The sequence below is a fragment of the Mugil cephalus genome, chromosome 6 (assembly GCF_022458985.1).
Source record: "Mugil cephalus isolate CIBA_MC_2020 chromosome 6, CIBA_Mcephalus_1.1, whole genome shotgun sequence".
NCBI lineage: Eukaryota > Metazoa > Chordata > Actinopteri > Mugiliformes > Mugilidae > Mugil > Mugil cephalus.
This window is the reverse complement of record NC_061775.1, coordinates 10,006,295-10,020,218: the sequence shown is the minus strand read 5'-3', so window position 1 is coordinate 10,020,218 and position 13,924 is coordinate 10,006,295. Positions and strand designations below refer to the sequence as shown.

Below are 13,924 nucleotides of genomic sequence, written 5' to 3'. Positions count from 1 at the left end.
GTCCAGTGTGCTGTGGCAATATTATAGAATTTCATTATAGTAAAACTGATTGAGATATAGCAGTAATTCACATATTTGTGGGCATATAGCAACAGTTTGTTTTGTTTCCCTCACAGTTCTGTGACCATACTATTAAACCTCATTTCAGCTACATATCACAACTGCTGCCAATTTAAGTTAACCTCAAGGCTGGTGTTAGGATTTTGTTTGCATATCTGTTCACTAATACAGCGTGGTACCAACACAGTGTTTACTGTGTGTGTCAATTATTGTATATTCCATTTAGTAAGTTTTAAAGGGTAAAATAATAATAATAAAAAAAAACAATGTATGTTATGAGTTGGAAACAGAATCCATATTAAATCTAAGTTAGAGTGAATAATAAGAAGTCATGACTACATTTTTTAAAATATTAAGTCAGTGAAACTATAACATTACTTGAATTGCATTTGACTCTGTCTGGTCTGTTGGCAGCATTTTCCACAGAAGTTCAGTTTTCCCTCAACACAACGAGCGTACCATTTCACCTGATGAGGAGGGAGGAGGTTTCTTTGTTTTTTTTTCATTGCTGGCATGGATTCAGGAGTGTTAAGGGAGATGATAGGTAGCAGGTTATGCGCTGCATCCACATGTTTCCTGGCCTGGTCACTTCTACAGGGACTCTCTGCCTACTGAGCCGCCTACCCTCCTCCTATCCATCACTTCCTGCAGGACACTCCACACCAAATACTCGTGTGGAAAAGCTGGAAACAGAAACATTTTCCATTTTTCGATCTGCTTTTGTTTTCCACATTCAAAACGAGGTGATTGCTTTGAACTCTGGCCCACTCAGAGACAAAGAGAGACATAAAAGATGATTTTAAAAGAGTGAATCACAGGAGGTGGAAAGAATGTGAAAGCAACCTTTGTTGTGTAGAAAATACTTCATAAGGCATATGTGTGATAATGGTTGTACTATAATGAACTTTAGCAAAAAGAGTGCCGTAACAGTGATTAAAAAAGAAAGACATTTCAGAACAATTCCTATTGAAAAGCCTGGCAAGCAAAAAGCTGTGAATTGTCTTGGCAAAGTTTTATGGTTAATGTTTATGTTCTGAGATCATAAGAGGTACTTCAAAGGTCAATGTCCCACTATTGAATACAGAAAGAATGGCCACAAGGCATTTTACACTGAGAGGGAGAGGGGAAAAAGAGAGCAAGGGGCGAGAGAGGGAATGGGAGAGTGTTGCGAGTTTCATTGTCATGACTGACGCAGAAAAGAGGGCGCAGTGCAGACGGCATCTCGGAAAGAACTACTCAGTTGCAAAAAAAAAATAAAAAAAAGAGTACAAGCATGTAGCACATATATGACCGTTTGAAGGAAACTAAATTTGATTAGTTTACATAGCTTTGTAAGTCCTCAGAGAAGTTTGTTCAACATAGGGAAAACACAGAAAGCACAAAAAATACATCAGACATTAGAAAATGTTTTACAAAGCAGAAATGAACAGGACAAAAAGAAGAGGGGAAAACAATCACATTAATGTACACAGAGATTCAGAACACAGAGAGGCAGTAAAAATTAACAAAGATGGCAGTAAAAATTAACAAACATTAAATCTTTGTGTTTGTCAGAATAGTGGTGTGAATCAGCTCGTGATTTTTAATTGGGGTAAGTGTGTATTACACATTAATGGGATTAATTAATGTGGATTTAAAAATGTGGCAGTCATCCGATTAGACATAATCAAGACTTGCGTTTCAAAATGTTTAGTGTGGTGCAGCATAGAGAAGCAACAGGATATTTCACATCAAATAGTCACATGTTTGAACTTTTCTCCAGCATATTTTTCTGTTCTGTTAGGAACAGTAGATCATGGAGTGCTTACTTCAGTCAGTGGGTTTACCAAATAATATACAGGCATAAATATAATATCAAATACTGAATGCTCTGGTGTGGAACCAACACAATTGTCCAATCGTCCTTCTGATATTATTGACTTAGAATTTTTTTGACTCTGTACACGAGGATGGAAAACTACAAAATAATCCAATTAGACTGGAACAAAAGCTTTATGACAGGGGGGCTTTGGGAGCCTGTTGAAGGTCCAGCTCTTGGGACTAAAAAAAAAAAAAAAACAAGAGGACACTGAGGATGGTGAAGGGGGGTGCAGGAAACGGTCCACACTTCCTCAGACAGGATACTGTGCTCCTCTAAGAGGCATCCTGGAATCCACAGCCTCAAAGGCCTCACCAAGTCTTTCACACAAACACACTTTACGTTTCCTTTGACAAATTATCTCATTGTAGACGGCGACTTTGAATAAAGAACTCAGCAAGAACTTAGGTCAGTTCTATGCAGCCACAGATTCGATGGAGTAATGAAGTCTGAAATGAGTAGGTCATATTCAAGGCTGGGCTGGGGTTGAAATTCAGCCCGGGAGCTTCTTTTAGAATGGCCTTATATCTGATTATATGACAGACGCAAGTGGAACCATAATTTTAACACTAATTCTTTATTTGCAGTGTAAAAACAATATAATGACAAACACTAGGTTTTTTGAACAGTCAAAACTTCTGTGTGTGTGTGTTTTAAACAAACGCATGATAATGCATTTTTCCTGAGCTGTTAAAATGGCTATATACAGAACAGGTAAAGAAGATGTGTAGCATTAGACTTAGTACTGGCTGGTATAATCCCCCAACAAACCATAGCAAAGAACAGGGCACTCGCTACAACAGACTGGTAGAAAGACTCTAGTAACTCACTTTCTAACCTTGAACACAGACTCTGCCCTGAAATATGTTTTCTTTTGTATACAGATGATTTTTCTGGTCAACCAGTATGGGTGGGTTTTTATTTTTAATTGATAAAGCAGATTAATGCACAAGTGTAACATTGCTGATAGGCTATCATGATAGGCTCATGTAGGCAGTGCTGCAAATCAGCTGTGGTCAGGGCTGTTACTAGGAATTCTGGGTTCTCTGAAAGAATATCGACGTGGGCCCCTCCACCCCTTTTCATTGCCACTTTTTTTGCAACTGTGTATTATGACGTTTTTTTGTGGTGTTTGTTTTTGTTTTATTCGTTTTTCAGTGTTCTTGTAGGTGCCTAATGTAATACACCCGATTGTATTCTTTTTTAGGATTAACCACAATGAGTCAGAGTACTATTTTGTAAATTATGTATTATCAAGTGTCTTATTCACATTTCTCTGATTTACAGATTGTACCCATAAACTGAAAAACTGGTGAAGAACTAACCTAGCCTTGAAATACACAAAATCTAAATGGGCTTCTCAGTACCACAACTCTAGGCAGACAGCTTCACTTTGACATTGTATGTGGAGGACAAGATCTTTTTTTTAGTGATGTGAGCAAAAAATGTTAAAACCATCCCAAAGTCAGTATAAACTGTCCAAAATTCTAAACTGTGTATTCTGTATTTAGGCTAGTCAAATGTCCCACAAGTAACACATTTTTACAAGGCTACATTTGAACACATCATGACAAAGTAATTGACAGTCACCTGATAATCATAATTCATAATCATTGCTCTACAATGAACTGGCAACTTATATTCCGCCTCTCACACGATGACAGCTGGGCTCTCCTGCTCCTAGTCCTGGCCTCCCTCTCAAGTCTTTTGTGGCATCCAGATTTGCATTTCTTTGAGGCCATCACCTTAATTGATCTCCCTCTCTGCCTGCTGGAGTTTGCTCATTCGTTCATGCTCACTTAATTCATAAGAGGACCCGTGGACCAAACCATTTTTTTAAGAAGGAGCCAAGGGGGTTATTGAAATCATTAAAATTAAAATTGACTTTTTGCTTGTTTTAGCTCTGATTCATTTGTACGAACAAGTAATAAGTTCATGTATAATAATTTAGTCATAGGCTACTGGGGGCTGTGTGTGGGCCCTAATGGGCTGTGGGCCCTTCGATTGGCTCCATTTAATATTTTAATATTAATATCTAATATTTTTCATATTAAGGGGTGTTACAAGCAGCCCCTCCTAATTTGTGTTGATCCTTGTTTCTATCTGACATATGGTTGATTTGGCCACTCTGTCATTAAACTGTTGTTTAAAAGAGGAGCGGGATCAATAATCAAACATACTGTAACCGAGTTATATATATCTCTATACTGATGGATAATAAAGTAAAACATAGTGGCTTGGTTGTCTGCAAAAGACGGTTACAATGCCAAAAAGAAAGAAGCTAGACAAAGAGATCTGTGGAGCTGAAATGGAAAATAAGGGGAAAAAAGAGAAAACAATGCCAGTCAGCCAAGCAGGTGACGACAACAGCATGACCTCAGCAGATTAGCATCACTGCCTACACGAGCCTATGATGATAGCCTATCAGCAATGTTACACCTGTGGACTAATCTGCTTTATCAATTAAAAATAAAAACCCATCCATACCGGTCAACCAGAAAAACGCACAAATTTTTTTTCTTTACAAATATATATATATATATATATATATAATTCAGGGTAGAGTCTGTGTTCAAAGTGAAAAATATATTTTAATATTAGTCTAATGCTACACATCCTCTTTTCCTGCTCTGTATATAGTCATTTTAACAACTCAGGAAAAATACATTTTCATTTACATGTGGAGAGTCTTTCATCTTTGCTTGGTTTGCGAGGAGAGATTGAAATGCTGCCACCTGCTGGGCCGTTTTTATAAAACGTTAACTAAACGCCAGGTCCAAATCATTTTTGTGAACACTTCCAGTGAAGCGTCCATAAGTGGGATGTGGCATCAATTCATTGGCAGAAGAATGGAGTTCAAAATAGTTAAATATATATGTTGTTGTATTCTTCATGCTGATTTGTTTGTAAAGCTGACTGTTCCGCTGTGTTAATAAATCCAGCCAGTGTTAACCTTTGCAAATGTTATTTCAGAATTCGTTATCGTTGTTGATGTTGAGATAATTTTCCCATTTACCTATTGGAATATGGTGTGTTTTGTCAGTGGAATATATTCGTTTAAACAGTTTCGAGAGAGGTTTGTTCGTTTTTGCAATTTTGTTAATACCGTCCAATAGTGGTGGTTGTTCTAATTTGATATGTCTGTTTTTAATTGGATGTATTGTAGAAAATGTTATTTTGAATGCTATTTATGTCAGTGAGTTATTGGGATGATAGCAGGGTGGTTCAATCAAAAATGTGTTGTAAGTGTGTGATTCCTTTTTCTTTCCATTTAGTGCCTATCAGGAGTGATTTATTTGCTGTCAAGTCTGGGTTGATCCTTATGGAAGTTCAAGTGGTGGGTGAGATTGAGGTGTGTTTTATTTTAATGACTTTCCACCAAGCTGTCCGAGTTGTGGCAATTGTAAGTGTACACATACTTAACTGTCCAACTTATAATTGTAAAAGTCACCTTTTATCCGGAACCATTGCGAACGGGTTTCCGACGGTCACTTTTCTGCGTTGCACAAAACAATGTCCACGGCCCGCAGAGCTCAAAGATGAGGTGGAGCTCAGTGGGTTTGAGCGTCATTGACATAGTGTGGACGTTTCTGGCTTTATGTTTCCTGGTTGCTTTTTGTATTCACAAAATCTCACTGAATACGCCGAGAAGATTTCAATCATGTCGTTTTCACGCGTTATTTCAGGATCTTATTCGCTACGGAAAAACAAAACAGAACTTGAAACGAGACGACTGGATGCTAGTGTTTGATGTCCCAAAGAGGTGACCGAGAAAGAGAGAACTTAAATTGAATTTATGTCTATTATCAGCTAATATATTTAATTAATATTGAATTCATTGTTTAAACGCGTAGAGTCATTACCCGTGCCTCTTTTTTTCAGGTGGTTCTGGCACTTCTATGCCATCTCTGTTGGCTGGAATGGTCTTCTTCTTGTCTTGTACCTTAACTTCATCTATCGGGATCAGTCATACCCTTCATGGCTGACTGGGATATTAGATATCTTGACAGGTGTACCAGGCACTAACAGTCAAGGTGGGCTTTCTATTCTGTTATCTCGTGTGTTCCTGTTTGATTCATGGTCTCTGACTGCGGTGCTGTTTATAGTCCCACAGCTGTCTACGATCCTGGTGCAGCTGCTGCTCTGCATCCACTCACTCAGGAGGCTGCTGGAGTGCCTGTTTGTCAGTGTTTTCTCTGATGGGGCCATGCATCTAGTCCAGTATGTGTTTGGTCTGGGGTACTATGTTGTCCTGGGGCTGACGGCGCTCTGCTCAGATCGCACGGGAACAGGTTAGACTGTCTCTACATCCAGTAATCCCTGGATTCACTGCGTGAAATTGATGTTTGTGCTCTTCCATTCAGGGGCTGGCACCCTCATTTCTCAGCTGGATTGGTCTCATGTGGCAGGATTAGTAGTTTTCATTGCAGCCTCACTGCTGCAGCATCAGTCCATGGTCCTGCTGGCCAGGCTCCGCACAGGAAAGTCAGGTAAGAAGTTGCTGCTGCTTGTTATGCGTAAAAGACTGAGTGATTGTGCTGTATTAGAATTTGTAAATGTTTTTGGGGAACTCCAGCATTAATACTATCACAAATTTCCATTCTTTTCAGAGTAGCAGGCTTGTACAAAACAGACTTTACAGACTGTGCAAGTCACATTCTTGCTTTTATTGTTGTTAAAAGTGTGTTATTGACGAGGATAACACAATACAGACGCAGGCGATGTTTGGCATAACACGTATAGGGAGACATAAATGGAGCAGAAAAAAAATTGCCATCAAAATGCTACTATGTTCAACTTCACACCACTTATTGCTAACTTTGTCTTATGGATTCTTTTGGTAGTAAGGTTAGGTTTTAATTGCTTCTGCTTAAAACTACTGTTTGTTTGTAGATGTGTTCTGGAAAAAACAAAACAAGAGCAAAAGAACGTTGAAACCCTCATAAAGCTGCGTGCAACCACAAAATGGGCTCGTAATTCCCAGTGGGTTTGGCACAACGAGCAGCAACTTTCACATTACATATAAAAATTAGATCCACTATTGATCTTTAATTAAGCGCAGATACACTTAACGGCTATGCAAACATAATTAGAAAGTCACAGATGTTTCTGTTTGTTATCTTTTGTCACCTCTTGCAGGAACAGTGGAGACGCTCGCTCACAAAGTACCACAGGGAGGCTGGTTCGAGCTGGTGTCCTGCCCACATTATTTTGCTGAGCTGCTGATCTACGTCTCACTAAGCCTCGTCTTCAGAGGCCTTTCTTTGACCTGGTGGCTCGTGGTCCTTTATGTGCTCTTCAACCAGGCACTGGCGGCACAGCTTTGTCATGACCTTTACATTAGCAAATATAAGTCGTACCCAAAACATAGAAGAGCATTTATACCCTTTGTGCTCTGAACGCGGTGATATTGCTGAGTTTTTGTGACCATAAATGGAAACTGTGAAGTTCGAAAACAGTGTCTGAGGAGCGGAAGGCACAGGACTACTCTTTTTCAGTTTTTACTGACTGGATCAAATGAACAACCCAACACAGGATTTCCAAGTGTGAATGTTAGTTTAGTCTGGTGAGACGTGAGCTGATGTGAAACACACTGACATGTCAACAAACATGTAACAATAAAATACATTTTTACATTTACAGCATGCCAACTCACCATCTTATGATCTTCAAGCTTTTAATTGTTATTTAATGGGGGTAGGGGTGTAGGTGTGAGGGCTTTCCTGGTGTAGAGGTGCTCGGCATCACCCGCCATGGCCACCGGGCCTGTAGTGTGCCCTATGGCTGTGGTGGTTCTCTGAGTTTCGTACCCATGTGCTCCTGCACAGGGGTGGTGGTTTTCAGGGGCTGGGTCCCATTCATATTTAGGGAATGCCCACATGTACGTTTGGTGTCACCTGCCAGCTCGTGCTAGGTCACATCAAGAAGAACCGATGAGTCCTGCCTAAGAAGGGCTGGACTGCTCCTTCACTCTATCGCTATTATATATATATATATAGCTCTTTTACTGGGACATTTACACTCCTGGACTCTCCCATCTCTCCAGAGATCTACACAGTAACCCTCTGGACCCCTTCAATCCTGAGTGAGGTGACTTAGAAAGCACAGGGTCCTAGACCACCAGTTCCTACCTCCGCGACATGCCTCCCTTTTTCTGTCCATCCTTCGCCATCTTCTCTGTCCTTTGTTCTCCCCCTCTATTCTTTGAGGTGGAGGAGCACTGTCCTCCCTGCCACACAAGGTCACTCCACTCAATAGATATCAACACACTAGCTCCCAGGGAGGCCGGCGATGGACACACACATGCACTGAAACAATAAAATATTCAGCTGCAAGAATAGAATTACAGCAATCTCATGTAACATTGACACCCTGTGGTGTTTAACTATGTGGACAAATGCAGACAAAAAAGCAGCATGCCAACTCATCATGTTATGATGCTCAAGCTTCTAATTTTTCTTTAAAAAAACTGAATATTGTGACTGAAATGACCACATGAAATGTCTCAACTTAGCTTATAAATTGAACATTACTTTAAACCACACAAATAAGTTTGTTGTAAGGTTTTGTTCAAACAAAAAGATGTTTTCATTATTTTGAAAATGTAACCATTTCACGGTTAGAGGTTGCCAAACAGTATCTAATCATTTTTGTTGTAAATACTACACTTGTAAAACTATTTTTAGGAATCCACTAGATGGCGTTGAACATGGTGGCCAACATTAAAAGTCACTGACGTGTACAGAACATTCACATTTTATATCAAAGTATTACTATTACTATATTACTATCATTACTGCTTCCTTAATGCTTTAAGTCGTAAAAGGTAACGTTAAGGGAGCACAAGTTGTTGCAATAACTAGAACTGTAGCTTTTCTTCTTGAGGGTGTATTTAAAGCTTCGAACTCATTTTCGACTATATGAATGGAATAGTTACCGACAGTGAGACTGTCCAATCACAGGGCTTTACACTGCTACGTCAACGTGAGGTCTGACGTCATTCCTGGACGAGCCACTCGGATGCCTGGATTTTTCCTCATTGCGGCAGCAGGACTCAACTTCCCCCTGAGTGAGCTGGCTTGGTCAGGTTGGTCGTGACGTGTATTTCCGAGGAGTCCCTCAATTTGTACAGGTTGCTAATATGAAGTTAGCGAGTCTTGTTGCCGATGATATAAAGTGATTCCAGGGATATAAATTCTCACGAACGTCGTTTTCGGTCTGAGTTTCGGAAGCAATAATGCCTGTAATGGTCGGCGCAGGACATGGACGGGCTAACAGAAATGTGATGTGTGTCTGGCTTCCGCTCGCCGCCGTGTTGTTGTTGTCGGTCGGAGTTGCTGCTATTCAAGAGGAGCACAAATCAGTTCAAGAGCAGTCCCCGCAAGAGGTTAGAGTTTTTATTTTACTGTCACTTAGTAAATGTCTTTCCTTCGTCGGTAGGGAACGGTTTTTGACCCCGGTGCTGCAGCTACCTCTTAGCACCGCGGAGCTAGCCACCATATGCTAACTGCTTCGCCTTGCACTGTGTTCCGGGACTAGCGTTAGCGCAAGGGGGCAAAGTTACTCTTTCATTTCTCATTGGCGTCAGAAAAGTTTTATTTGTTAGTTCTGATTACAGGTGTATAGGTGTAAGCATGAAAGTGTCAGGTTGACACAATTATCGCAGCCTTTGTTTACCTTTTCAGTGATATTTTTAGAGCAAGCTCCCATCCTTCAGCTAACGAGGACAGGGTTACAGTCTTCGAGTTTGACTCTGGGTAACTTGGCTAACTGCACCTGTGTACTTCTGTATTGACTTCATTAGCAGAAAGCACCAAGCCCCCATCCAGCAGACCCAGTTGTTCCCGAAGATGGCTCCAGCAAAGGAAACATGGGCTTCATCCATGCCTTTGTGGCATCTTTCTCCGTCATCATCGTCTCTGAGCTGGGAGACAAGACATTTTTCATCGCAGCCATCATGGCCATGCGATACAACCGTCTCACCGTGCTAGCAGGGGCTATGCTGGCTTTGGGAGTCATGACTTGCCTTTCTGGTTTGTAAAAGTTCACTGTTTGCACTAAACTATAACGGCTCCAAGAGTTATTCCTGAATGACCAGTTGCGTTATAACGACTTATCAACTCTTTCTCCCTGCAGTACTGTTTGGCTATGCCACCACGATCATCCCTAGAATCTACACATACTATGTATCCACTGCTCTGTTTGCCATCTTTGGTGTGCGCATGCTGAGAGAGGGGCTCAAAATGAGTCCAGATGAAGGCCAGGAGGAGCTGGAGGAGGTGCAGGCTGAGATCAAGAAGAAGGACGAAGAGGTAAGTCGTCTTTTAAATTTTAATAGCTTGACACGTGGCTGGAGCAGTAGCATCTTGGTAGCAGACAAAAGGAGATGGTGGGGGATCAGAGGATGAGAGCGAAGTTGTCCTCCCTGATGGAAAACTAGTCCCACCCCCTCCATGACCTTACAACCAAGCCTGCTCCTATTTTTTGTGCTTATTTAATATTTACTTCTCCATCTCCCATTTGCATAGTCTTTAATATTACGTGCTGCTGCAGCCCTGTGGAATAAATAAAGGATGATCTCATTTGAAGTCATTATGAATGATCAAACATACATAATTTACATCAGCAGCCAAATAAAAACCCTCCGAGCGTGTAGTGTTACTGACTTTAAGTACGTTTCTCTCATTGAGTGACTCACGTTACTTTATTACCTGGAAGGCCTGGTCACACTGATTCTGCTTGCCAGAATGATGTGATAGTGTTGCATATCACCTAACACTCAGTTGTTCTCAGAATGCTACAGCAGTGGCAGCCGACTGCTCTGAGTGTACACATTAATGAATGAATGATCAATAAAGGGATTATTATTATTATTTCAATGAGAAAATGTTGAAAAGATTCAGTTTCACACATCAGTCTAAACATTTAAATTTTAAACATTTTAACCATGGCTCTTATGGACGCATCTGTACTGTAGATTAAATGACAAAACAGATGACTCAGCACGCTCTTTATCATGTCTATAAACAGTCTCATAAAGTAAGTGAACAATGTCTGAGTAATTCCCATATTTCAATGTGTAAATAAAGCTTTGCGTCCACTGATGTACAACCCCTTTATCTATTCTCTGTGTAGCTCCAGCGGTCTAAACTCGCCAATGGTGCTCCGGATGTGGAGGCTGGATCAGGGACTGCGGTGCCTCAGAAAAAGTGGCATGGGTTCATTTCGCCTATCTTCATCCAAGCTCTCACCCTCACCTTCCTCGCAGAGTGGGGAGACCGCTCGCAGCTGACCACCATTATTCTAGCTGCCCGCGAGGTTCATTTAAAATTAATTCTTTACTCTTATATATACCATCTTATTTTCATTAAACTATTGTTTTTTTGCCGCATCAATATAAAAGTCTTTTTTTATTATTATTATTTCTAGGATCCATTTGGAGTTGCAGTGGGTGGTACAATCGGACACTGTTTGTGCACAGGACTGGCTGTGATAGGAGGAAGAATGATTGCACAGAAAATTTCTGTCCGGACAGGTGAGGTAGTCTTTATATTCACTCGTGAACGTGTGTACAGCAGGTGCTTTTATCACCAAAGGTTCCAGGAACTTCAAAGAACTAATATTCAGTGATCTTCCCAGGGTTTAATGTTTCTCCAGCTTAATGTTATTCAAATCATTCCTGGATGTAACAAAAGAGAATTTGCTTCAGGTTAGTTAGATCAGTCACTGGTTCAAGTCCCCCTCTGTCCACAGTTGACGTATCTTGATGAAGTACCTAAACTCCAAACTTTTCCCCTCGTGCATTGCATGGCAGCCCATGCATGTATGCATGGCAAATGAGGGAGATTATTTTTTTCCAAACAAAACCTGAATTTGAATTATTCTAGATATCAGTACTGATGCTGCATATTGATTTTACTGTCAGCCACACCTACAAGCAAAGCGTCTTTCTGCAGTTTTAAAGCAAGGGTGTGTAACTGTACTGTATAAAGTTCAGCATGTTGAGCCACGTCCTGAACTGAACTGTCAGGAATTATTACACTGACGTCGGTACCTTTTAGGAGTCAAACTAGATCTGTTTCTCTCTAATATTGTGAAAGCTTCGACTGCATTTGGTGTGCCAAATCAACCAGAACTTTGCCCTGCAGGTTTTCAGGGTTGCTCACAGAATTTCCCCTAAAAACAGCCCTGAAATGGGTCCTGTGCGGGAAACGCTTGCGATCAGAACACATAAGATGATCCACAGGGTCAAGTTGATTTATTTACACCCTGGTTTGGAAACGCAGGTAGAATTCTGGGTTCCTCTGATATGTTTTAGTAATTAAGCTGATCTTTAATAAGGACGTACAAGGTTGTTTATCTAAAATTGTATTTATTTTCTTGTTTTGTTTCTATAGTTACAATCATTGGAGGGATTGTTTTTCTGGCGTTTGCCTTCTCTGCCCTCTTCATCAAGCCAGACGCTGGACTTTAATTGGACGGAAGACTTTCAGGTTCACTCTGTAAATACGTGTAAAATCTGCTCAAGGTTCTGTAGAGAGACTGTAGTTTTAACTTGGTATGTGTCCAACAGAAAAGCAACAGGCTAAACACAGCTGCAGTCCTGCCCATCTTTCCTAGAGAGCCTCTGTTCCACTGCAGTCTGTGAATCAGGGGGATCTCTCATAGACATTAGTGTTGAATAACATTTCACTACAAAATGTGTTTCATCTTTAACAAGTGCAGACGTAAGGATTTTTAGAACAGGACGACACTTAATCTGGTCTGATGAAAGAGACGTTAAACGACGGAGTTACACAAGTGTGTGGAAAAGATGTGAGCTTGGAGAGGAGGACAGGATTGTCTTGCTCTCTAAGAGCTTTATTCTCCTCACGCGGTGAGACAACGAATGCTGCATTATTACTGATTGCTGGTCTCTACAAGGTCCCATGGCTCAGAAACCGAACCTGACGTCCTGTTCTTTCCTCACATTTAGGCACAACGTCCTTTTGCCTTTTTCTGTTTGTTTTTAAATGTTTAATGGATGATTTTTTTTTTCCTTTTTTGTATGTTAAACTTGAACCCCGATGCTGTCAGGTGTCTGTTGACAGAATACTGTTTATAGACTGAACCGACAGGTTCCTCAATGTGTACAGCAAGTGGAAGAGGGTGTTGCAACGACCTCCATGGGTGACGCCTTCTCCCACAGTGCATAAGACCTCATAAGCTGGAGGAGGCATGCGTAAGAGGGAAAACACAGAACCAGCAGCACATATTATACTTATGTTTTTGATGCAAGTTGAGATTTTAGGCAGAAGATACATCATGAAGATATTCCCCTTAGTTTCTCACTGTCTTTTAAAGAGACAGACTTGAACCACTAGAGTACCTCTGTTCCCAGGTGTCGCTGTAGCTTTGTCGGAATATCTCGTTCAGTATCCAGATCCTTCTCCATAGCTCATATGCACCTCTTCAAAGATGGCAAATTCCCTCGCACTGGTTCCAGATGGCGCCAAAGGAAGGCCAGTATGCAGCTGCACAGGTGAACTCTTTCTCTTGTGATTAAAGCAGGTTCTGGCATGAGCTGTACTGCCTCAGCCATTGTTGCCCCAATTCATAATGTCATTGCCTCACAACGTGAGCATGACAGTCAGGTACAGAATGAGTGACGTAACCTTTAACACGTCATTTATCTGTCACAAAACACACAGAAGTCGTCACTCCTTTGAGCAGTGCTGCAGCTGCAGCGACACCTCAATAAAAACAACTCTAATTCAGCCATTTTATTTAAAATTGTCTATATTTATTTAGCTTAATTTCCTTTTAGGTGTACGTACTGTAGGAACAAGGGGTGGGAGAGCTCCCTATAAAGGAAATATTTTTTTAAGTGAACAGGTTAAAGCTGCATCGTCAGCGTTTGGCAGGCTGTGAAATACTTCTGTTTGTCATAAAGGTTGGTTGAATTGCCTATAAATCTTAAAATGCTCAATAAAACAATTTCTTGTGTTGTCTGATTTCTAAAAGGGC

At 40.7% G+C, this 13,924-nt stretch overlaps 2 protein-coding genes across 3 annotated transcripts; both read left to right on the top strand.

The window, feature by feature from the left end:
• The first annotated feature begins 5,415 nt into the window (after window positions 1-5,415).
• On the top strand, window positions 5,416-7,563 carry srd5a3 (steroid 5 alpha-reductase 3). Its single transcript, XM_047587378.1, has 5 exons — window positions 5,416-5,681; window positions 5,801-5,952; window positions 6,025-6,210; window positions 6,283-6,408; window positions 7,058-7,563. Exons 1-5 carry the CDS (start codon window positions 5,458-5,460, stop codon window positions 7,315-7,317), a joined length of 948 nt encoding a protein of 315 aa, XP_047443334.1. The 5' UTR covers window positions 5,416-5,457; the 3' UTR covers window positions 7,318-7,563.
• A 1,396-nt stretch (window positions 7,564-8,959) lies between these two features.
• tmem165 (transmembrane protein 165) lies at window positions 8,960-13,920 on the top strand. Of its 2 annotated transcripts, none has more exons than XM_047586677.1 (6): window positions 8,960-9,305; window positions 9,726-9,951; window positions 10,055-10,230; window positions 11,054-11,236; window positions 11,348-11,453; window positions 12,316-13,920. In XM_047586677.1, the coding sequence occupies exons 1-6, from the start codon at window positions 9,156-9,158 to the stop codon at window positions 12,390-12,392; spliced, it is 918 nt and encodes a 305-aa protein (XP_047442633.1). In that variant the 5' UTR covers window positions 8,960-9,155; the 3' UTR covers window positions 12,393-13,920. The 2 variants fall into 2 exon arrangements, with proteins under 2 accessions (XP_047442633.1, XP_047442631.1); XM_047586675.1 differs by having other exon boundaries at window positions 8,962-9,305; window positions 9,723-9,951.
• The last annotated feature ends 4 nt before the right edge of the window (window positions 13,921-13,924 follow it).